We start from the raw sequence: 9,696 nt of genomic DNA on the forward strand, positions 1-9,696 counted from the left end.
CCATTTAAACAATTTATTTATGATATACATGTGTATTTGACCCCTGTGAACTTGAATATGGGTCAAGGTCATTCCAAGTATCTGACTTTATAGCCCATCCCCTGGACATCTTATATATGAAATATGAAGATCCTAGACCTTACATAACTTCAGGAGAAAAGTTTTCAACTTTATTGTTAAAAACAGGACCTTTAACATTTGACCCTTACCGAAAACCGGAAGTTGCCATTTTTTGTAATAACATGTAGAAGGAAAAAGTTTACGCTTCAGATTATCTGCAAAAAATATTATTGGATGAAATCTGTGAAAAGAACTGTTAGTGAGTTAAAAGCATTTTTAAAAAAAAATTAAGATATGACGTCATAACGGCCATTTTTTTTATGAAGTTGAAGATTTTGTAGCGGAAAAGATATCACCTTCTGACTGGAAAGTCAGCCGGTCAAAAGGTGATATCTTTTCCGCTACAACAGTAGCTACATTGTATGCTACAACAGTAGCTACATTGTATGATAGTTTACAATGCATACATGCATGGCTTTACTTGCTTGGTCCAGAAACATATATTTGCTGTATATATGTGTGTGTGTTTCTGCCTGATCGGATAATTTGTTTTAGACGTTTGTAAAAATGTACAAAATGTATTATTGATGCGCGTTACGTAACGGCAAAGGCGTATCTAAAGTCTATAGTATATATCACTTATGATGCTTCTGCAAGGGAGGTAACTGAGACGGGTTCTAGATCTTTTGTCGTGGAGGTACAAAAAGGTGTTTAGTGGGAAATGTGAAATGGCAGACAAGAAAAGAAAGAAGTTGAGTCTGAATCGCAAAACAATCTCTGGTAATTCATCGCTGTTTAACTGTGTCGGGAATAGGCAAGCCTCACTTCGAGCTAACAAAAAAGACAAAGCTGTCGAGAATATTATTATAGATTTTTCTTCAGATTCTGACACAGACAGAGACTTGAAGGAACGTCATCCAACAAAACGTTTAAAAAGCGAAAAGTCATATCCTACTTCGGATAACGATGTTCTTAGTTACGACATTCACCGACCGCGAGATACGAGCGGATCGACAGAACTCAAATCAAGACATGTACACTTGCCAAAGTAAGTATGGATTTCAGATGGATTTAAATTTATTTCATAATCCGATGAAGTTAAAAAAATGTTACATCAATGCCATAATTATTTTTTTCAGACTACTTTAAAGATGCTCCACTGCTGACAAATGGTAACTTTTCTCTATCAAAACCAGGACCAGACGATTTAGTATTTTTCTTCAGTTAAAAAAAATACCTATTTTACACACACCATTGAAAAGTTTTGACCTTCAAATTTTACTTCAAGATAAAAATACCAAAAATAATTAATTGCATCCCGAAAAAATTCCGTGGCACTATGCCCTATATGGAATGCAATAGTGATTGCGCATGCACCGAAAGCAAAATAAATTATTTTGAATTACTTTTTGTGTTGATTAGACATATGTACACACGATTAAACACCAATTATTGCTCAAATGATGGATATAATTTATGCTCTGTCGGCGGTGGAGCATCTTTAAAGGGCACTACCTTTCCGGAGCAAAATATAAAGGTTTCTTAAAAAGTATAATTAACATCAGAAAATACAAACCGATGGACTAAGAATAGGTTACAACACCAAGCATATGCAATTTCCTGCGTAATATTACTCCAACAATGTTAGAGGTATAGCATGACGAGATACTTTTGGAACATTACAACACGTCTAACCTCTAACTTCAGATAGGCCATTTACCTAAAGCGAAATGAATCTCCTCAGTTATCATATATTATGCTGAAAACTTTGCATATGTTTAATTTGGGGTTGTTACCTCATCTTAGGCCATTGATATGTATTTTCTTGCATAATATATGTTTTTGAGAAACCTTTCAATTTTTCTTCGGAAAGGTAGTGGGCCTTTAAATGGAAAACCAATTTCTGTATTCCTTTGTTTGAGTCCTTCATTCACAGCATCTATGCGTGACCTTGGCTCTTCGATTTCTAGAGACATTGACGTTGCATATTATATTGATTTAGACAAGAGATCCCAGAGGGATCTTGGCACCCAACAAAGAATGATCTACATCTGACAATGGAAATTTTCAAAATTTTATACAGATTACTACTTATGAAATTTGAGAAAGATCCTTTCACTATATTCTGAGATATATAACAGTAACAAACTTCAATTATCAAAATCCAAGATGGCTACCTGTCGGCCATCTTGGTGACTGATCGGTCCAAAAAAGCAATAAGGTCCAAGGGGAACTTACACAGAAAATTTCAGGCAGATTGCTTCAGTACTTTCTGAGAAAAAGCTGTAGCAAGCTTCAACTATCAAAATCTAAGTTGGTGGCCTGCAGCTGTCAGCCATATTGTTCACCGATCGGTCCAAAAATGCAATATGCACAACTGGATCCCTAGGGGAACCTGCACACAAAATTTGAGACCAATAAATTCCTTCAATACTTTTTGAGAAATACTTTATAGCGGCAACAAACTTCAATTGTAAAAATCCAAGATGGCAGTCTGTCAGCCATCTTGTTGCCCAATCAGTCCCAAAATGCAATATGCAAAACTAGGGCCCTATAGGGGAACCTACATGTAAAATTGCAGAAGGATCCCTTCAGTACTTTTTGAGAAATAGCGTTAAAAAAATTTTAACCATCAAAATCCAAGATGGCTGCGCATGCCTAGTGGTCATCTTAGCGGCTGATTGGTCCCAAAATACAATATGCACAACTAGGGCCCTAGGGGAACCTAAATGTGAAATTTGAGAAGGATCCCTTCTGTACTCTCTAAAAAATAAGGGTTACAAACTTTAACTATCAAAATCCAAGATGGAGGCCAGTCGGCCTGATTTGAATAGCCCAGCATCTAATGATAGTGGGCTAAAAAATAATTCTTTGGAATTGTACGTTTAATTAAACGTATTTTGTGTTATCAAGTAGTCTGAAATATTAATCATAAGCAATGATATAACTATTTTTTAACTTGATCGGGTTATGAAATGAATTTTGTTTGCAAACTTTTAGGAGAATCCACTATGCGAATTCACACAGTTTGTAAACAAAGTTTCTTTCATACCCCGATGAAGTAAAAAAAAGTTATATTAATGCTTAAAAGTAAAGATTGTAACCAAATTTTGCCAGAACTAGCAAGGTACTTGATCATGTGCAAAGGGGAGTAGAGTTTGTATTAGTGTTGTCCTGAGTAATCAATTTTGTTGATGTCTAGTCATTTCAGCCGAAAAATTGATTAATCAATCTTCGTTTATCATGATCGATCACAATTTGACTAACTAACATTTACATACAAAAATCCCGGTAAATTCATGACATCAAGCATGATGTTCAATCTCCAAAGAGATACTGAAAGCTTAAGTCCGAACGCTTCTTGAAACAATGGCACCGATTGGCTGAATAGCTTAATACGACCAATCAGAATGGTTGTTTGAATTTGTATGTTGCATGGAGTCAGAGTTGTGGGTCACGAAGGTTGTTTCTCACAGAGGAAGCATTTTATTGTGGAAACAAATTTAATGATATGTAGCACTTAGACATTAGAGTGAACAGTCGGGCAAGGATGGCTAAAGTCGGTAAAAATGGTGTGAATGTATCCAGTATAATTTCTTATGAAATGGAAAAATAAAATCTCTCATCAAAATCTGTCTGCGTACGAAGAAATTAATTTAAAGTATGGAAATTCTAAAGCGTCCTCCCGGCTCACTATGTCCGTGGTTACATTTCCACGCAGCCTCGCTTTCAATGCTTTCAACTTTTCTTTACTTTAATGGTCAGAACTGGGAAACTAAGCAGAACTTGACCGTCGTATTAATATGTGAGAACTTTTGGAAGGCCAATGAACGCATTTAGACTGGTTTTCTTTGCCCGACTATTCACTTTAATACATGTTCGTTTTCCTATGTAAATATGTGAAAGACAGTCCCCGCTCTAACATCACGGCAAATGGATATTCCTGGAAACAAAAGTGAAAGTAGGTTTTGTTGAAAAAAAAAATGAAATGAAATCTACCTATTACCTCATTTATATATTTAGTTATTTAAAATGAAACTTCAATTCAATCATTAACGATCATTAGTCGATCATCAGTCACTTGGAAGTGATGATCGATCATGAAAATACAACCGATTTCCAACACTTGTTTAATTTGTATAAACCTTGGCTTTGACACTCCCCCCACCTCCTTAGCCACTTTAGAGCAGGAGAGCTGGGTCCAAATAGGAGAATTAGAGGTAAATCTTTAAAATCGTTGAGGAAAAAAACCCAATGTAGTCAGCAAATGACAAATGACTTTCACGAACTAAAATTTAGGTGAGTGAAACAGGCCTCTTGGCTTCTTGTTGAATTCATAATTAATAATATTCTTTTCTTTTTCAGTGTATCCACAAAACAGTCCAGGTTTCTTGATGTTGACAATGACCTACAGAAATTAAGAATGATGTTTTTAAAGATCCAAGCTCCAAAATTAAATGTCAGAACTCTTGCCAGTCTTCCTGAGTTCTCTTATCCGCAGGTATAATGAATGTGTATAGATATGGGAAATTGAAATATTCTAGTTTCTATACCAAAAGTGTTGGTGATGATCAGCTGGTCAGTGTCACTCAGGTAATTTATCTTGGAACAGCAGCTAGATGTAGAAACTCTGGTTCATTAATTGGTCATTAATGCATGACTATGTATAACAATTAATTCTAACATCAAAATTATAGGAAATTTTATATTAATTGATATGATCTAAAAACATATGAGCACTTTAGCAGTTTCCATTGTCTTTCGAGGTACACTCTAAACGAAGTCTATTTTAGGTTAATGATGCAAGCCTTGATAGTACAGTAATCCTTAATTATACATTGATATTATTAATACGCGAAATATACCAAAATAGAGATAAAATAAACTCATATGCATACTGAAGAAATTATTTTAACTGGTATGCTGAATATCTGGTCTCTAGGCCTCTCAGTTATTCACAAGAAGTCTCTTAGAGATATTAGCCAATATGACCCCTGTGACCTTGAATGAAGGCCAAGGTAATTCACTTGAACTAACCTTTTATCCCTTCATCCTAGCATGCTGCCTACCCAAAATCAGGTCTCTCAGCCATTTAGTTATTCACAAGAAGTCGTTCAAAAGATTTTAGCCTATTTGACCCCTGTGAAACTTGAATGAAGATCAAGTTCATTTATTTTAACAAACTTGGTAGCCCTTCATCCCTGCATGCGCGATTGCCGTCTGCCCAAATATGAGTACCCTGGGACTTTTGGTTCTTGAAAAGAAATCATTTAAAGATTTTAGCCTATTTGACCCCTGTGACCTTGAATAAAGGTCAAGATTATTCATTTCAACAAACTTGGTAGCCCTTCATCCCAGCATGCCACAGGCCTAATAATATCAGGTCTCTAGGCCTCTTCGTTATTCACAAGAAATTGTTTGAAGGTTTTAGCCAATTTGACCCCTGTGACCTTGAATGAAGGTCAAAGTCATTTATTTGAACAAACTTGGTCGCCATTCATCCTAGCATGCCGCAGGCCCAATATGAGTACCCTGGCCCTTTTGCTTCTTGAGAAGAAATCGTTTAAATATTTTAGCCTTTTTGACTCCTGTGACCTTGATAGAAGGTCAAGGTCATTTATTTGAACAAACTTGGTAGCCATTTATCCCAGTATGCTTTAGGCCAAATATCAGTTCCCTGGGCCTTTCAGTTATTTAGAAGAAGTTGTTTAAATGAAAAGTTTATGCACGGCGGACGAAGCACGACGACGAAAGATGCATGATGGCAATAGGTCAGGGCCCGGCTCCATAAAACTATTCTCAGACAGATTTTTTACTCAAGTATATGACTTAACATAGACTTGAGTAAAAAAACATGTCTGAGAAAGTTTTATGGTGCCGGGCCCAGATGACCTAAAAATCTTTTACTGAAATATCAGATATGGTAAATCAACTACTCTTCATGAATGGAAAGGTATTAAGGTTCCTTATGAAAATTGTGAATCATATGACCTTGGGAATCGCATTGTCCTCTGGGGAGAGGTTCAAATTTACTACATTTGGATATATATAGTTTATATATATATGGAAAACACATTTTTTCAGCATGATTTAGACATTTGTAATGGGAAATTAGTCAAATGTAGTTAGAATTATAATTACGAGATGGCCGTTGAATCCTATAGGCATGTTCCTATGACTGACCCTCAAAGCCTGAGGGTTGGGGCCAAATGAGGTCATAGTGGCTAAAACTTCAAAACTCTTCTGAAAGAATCAAATTCTCTTCATATAGATGGAAAGGTCTGATGTCCTTTACAAAAATTGTGAATTATATGGCCTTAGGGTCTTGCATTTCCTCTGGAAAGGGGGTCAAGTATACCCTAGTTTATATAGGGAAAACACATTTTAGAGCATTTCAGGGTTTTTGTAAGCGGTATTTTTGGGAAAAGGACCCCATGCAGAAATTGGGAAAATATCATAAGGTCATATAAATTTAATTTTCTTCACAATTGTGATGAAATAATATCAATTTAGGGAAATTCAAATAACAATGATGGCTTAGCTTTTTTTTTTTTAAATGATATTTTAATATTCTTTACTTCTACTGTAACAGGATATTAATCTTACTAATGTCAAATGTATAATGGGGTTTAATTTGATTTAATTTTACTTCAATTGGGAAAAATACTGACTGAATTTAGGAAAATACAGTTATGACTATGTTTTTCAATTGGGAATGGGTCCTTCTTGAGTCCTTCTACAGGACCCTTTAAAGGCCTTTGCTAGCCTACCAAAAACCCTGTCATTTATTTAGTTATTTGTTATAGTAATGATCAGAGGTCAGAATTATCAGTATGAGATGGTGATTGAACTTTGTTGCCAAATTTTCCTAACTGACGCCCAGGGGTCTGAATGGAAGTGCAGGACCAAAAGGGGCCGAATTGGTGTTACATTTTGTAACCTTTTATGCTTCAAAAATCTTCTTCTCAAATTCAACAAATTGCATAATCTGATTCTATTCACATACTTCATATAGAAAACTCATAAAGTCCTTTCAAATAAAATTGATTGACAGCAATTAGATATTAAATGTTCATGATGGTCCTGACTGACATAAACTTGTAACACAGTACCAAGGTAAATCTCTACTCAGGTGACCGTCAAGGCCACTTGGACCTCATGTTTTTGGCTCAGCTGGTCTGAAGGACCAAGGTGAGCTTTATGTGATACCGCAGCGTCCATCGTCCGTCAACAATTGACTTATTCTCCACAACTGCAGGCCGGAAATTAACAAAATTTGACTGGTAGCATCCTTATGGGTTACTGACTGAAAATTGTACAAATGGCCCAGGGACCTGAGGGGAGGGGCAAAAAGGGTAAATTTGACTATTTTCATCTAAACAACTTCTTCTCTGAAACTAAGCATGTGGTAGCACTCATAATGCAATGGTAGCTGCATCATTATAGGGTAGGAATTAAAAATTACACAAATGATGGAGCTGTTGCCCCAGGGGCCTGAGGGGTAGGGCCAAAAGGGATCAACATGGCGACTTTCATTATAATAATCAATTTCTCTGTAACTTAGTATTTACTAACACTCATAGTCATTTAATAATGATAGCACCATTACATGGTTGGGATTCAAAATTAAACTAATCCTCGGGTCAATTTAGCTATTTATGATTGTAAGAGATTTTGTGATAATTATAGTAAGAAAGAAAATTAGGTGAGCGATACAGGCGCTGTGGGCCTCTTGTTGTAAATTATGTTATTTTTTCTCCAGAAAATACACAACTGAAATGTTTTTGGTTTTTTTTTTTTACTGTTCAGGTTCTTGAATCAAACACGCCAGAGAAAGAAAATACCATTTTTCCATCTTTGCCTGAAATGTGTAAACGGTGTTTACGACGGAGGCCAACGCATTATAGTGGACAGTATGATACAATGATTGAACAAGAACTAAATGGAAACAGCTCCCTGAGTGTTGCTCAACGGTCACATCATGATCAGTTATATGCCAAAGGAGAAGATTTTCTGACTACACAAGATGGAAAATTAGACAAACAAGGAAAGTCTGGATGGAGTTTATCTGTTGAAAGAGAGGAAACATTTGTTTCGGAAGGAAAATCAAGCGTCGGTAAAAAGAGGATTTTATCAGGAAGCGGTTGTTTAATTGATTTGTGTTCAGAAGCCAACAAACCTGATACTAGACACAAAGGCGATTCCACGATGCCTTCCAAATGTGAAAGCTTAAATCAGACCAGTGAAAATACAAGTATGTCTTCCACGGTAAAACAGTTGGGAAGTTTAATGACACCACCAGACATTGAAAAGTCACATCGTTCAAGTAACAATCTACATCGGCCCATTAGTATGACCAAACAGACTGTCAGAGGTGGTGTATCAGCACAGCCTCATCTTAACATTTCTAAAACACTTGTCTCCAGCAAAAGAGAGATTGTCAATAAACAGATGGAGAACTCGGATATTACCAGTAATGCTGTCCAGTGCTGCCCTCTATGTCAGATCAACTTTGAAAAATGGTATGTAACTTCATATTTACTTCATTAGCAGTACTACATATATATATATATACTTTCCTTTCACACTTAAAAAAAAAAGTAATGAATTATTGTTTGAGTTACCTCCCTTTGCTCACTATTCGTTGAAACTCCTGTTGATATATTATTCCCAGTTCTTATTGACCAATGACCATTAAGGCAATAATTAAGGGATCTTTTACACTTTTCTTAAATATCAATTCACAAGGAAGCTTTGTATAATTGTTGATTCATCTCTATAAGGCTTTGGTTTATAAATATTTGCTTTTGTTGATTTTTCAGGGCTTCACAAATTGAAGTTGATAGTCACATTGCACTTTGTCTATCAATGTCGGGAGGGGATACAACATGGTAACATCGTTCTCACTCAGTATGAAAGACGAAGGCCTGGTGTTGGAACATTCTTATATACAATGAATTTATGAATAGACGTGACTGAAAACTTATCTGGTCCTTCAAATGAACTTTGTTAAAATTAAATATATAAAACAAATAAATTATGTTAAAATTAAATATATAAAACTTCAATTAGAAATATGGATCACTTCTTTTTGATCAATCCATCATATTTCAAATCTTGTAAAAATAAAATAATATGGAGACTTCCATTTATAAAGAATACGTTATTTTTCAATTTGGCCTATTTTGTCCTCAACATAGATTTATAGTAGAGTAGCATATGGCCAAAAAATGGAAAAATAGACCATTTCTATGATTCAAGCACGAAACTTGGCATGCAAGTAGTTATGACTATTTAAAAGAGAATAAAGGTGGGAGCCTACTTCCGGTATTTTTCAAAATGGCCACCATTTTCGTGGTGAAACTTAGAAAACTAATGAAATAATAAGCTGTACCTTTTGATAAAAGCATGAAAGTTGGTATGTGAGTAGCTAAGACAATCAAAAATAGGAATCAAACAGGAAGCCATTGAAAAGGGTATCTACTTTCAGTATTTTTCAAGATGGCTGCCATTTTTGTAGATGAAACTTAGAGAAGTTACGAAATAACGCGCTGCACGTTTTGATAATAAAGAGATCCCAGAAGGATCTTGGCGCCCACCAAAGAATGATCTACATCTGACAATGGAAAGAGGGAT

At 35.6% G+C, this 9,696-nt stretch overlaps 1 protein-coding gene across 1 annotated transcript; it reads left to right on the top strand.

The window, feature by feature from the left end:
* The first annotated feature begins 733 nt into the window (after nucleotides 1–733).
* On the top strand, nucleotides 734–9,311 carry LOC138317646 (uncharacterized). Its single transcript, XM_069259458.1, has 4 exons — nucleotides 734–1,108; nucleotides 4,426–4,561; nucleotides 7,870–8,582; nucleotides 8,883–9,311. Exons 1-4 carry the CDS (start codon nucleotides 789–791, stop codon nucleotides 8,953–8,955), a joined length of 1,242 nt encoding a protein of 413 aa, XP_069115559.1. The 5' UTR covers nucleotides 734–788; the 3' UTR covers nucleotides 8,956–9,311.
* Nucleotides 9,312–9,696: the final 385 nt, after the last annotated feature.

This window comes from Argopecten irradians, chromosome 1, assembly GCF_041381155.1.
Source record: "Argopecten irradians isolate NY chromosome 1, Ai_NY, whole genome shotgun sequence".
NCBI classification, from domain to species: domain Eukaryota; kingdom Metazoa; phylum Mollusca; class Bivalvia; order Pectinida; family Pectinidae; genus Argopecten; species Argopecten irradians.

Excerpts from the sequence above, each read along its gene's own strand:
- LOC138317646 (XM_069259458.1), top strand. The coding sequence starts at position 789 with ATGGCAGACAAGAAAAGAAAGAAGTTGAGTCTGAATCGCAAAACAATC. Across the intron at positions 4,562-7,869 it reads CTGAGTTCTCTTATCCGCAG|GTTCTTGAATCAAACACGCC; the intron begins GTATAATGAATG and ends TTTACTGTTCAG. Across the intron at positions 8,583-8,882 it reads CAGATCAACTTTGAAAAATG|GGCTTCACAAATTGAAGTTG; the intron begins GTATGTAACTTC and ends TTGATTTTTCAG.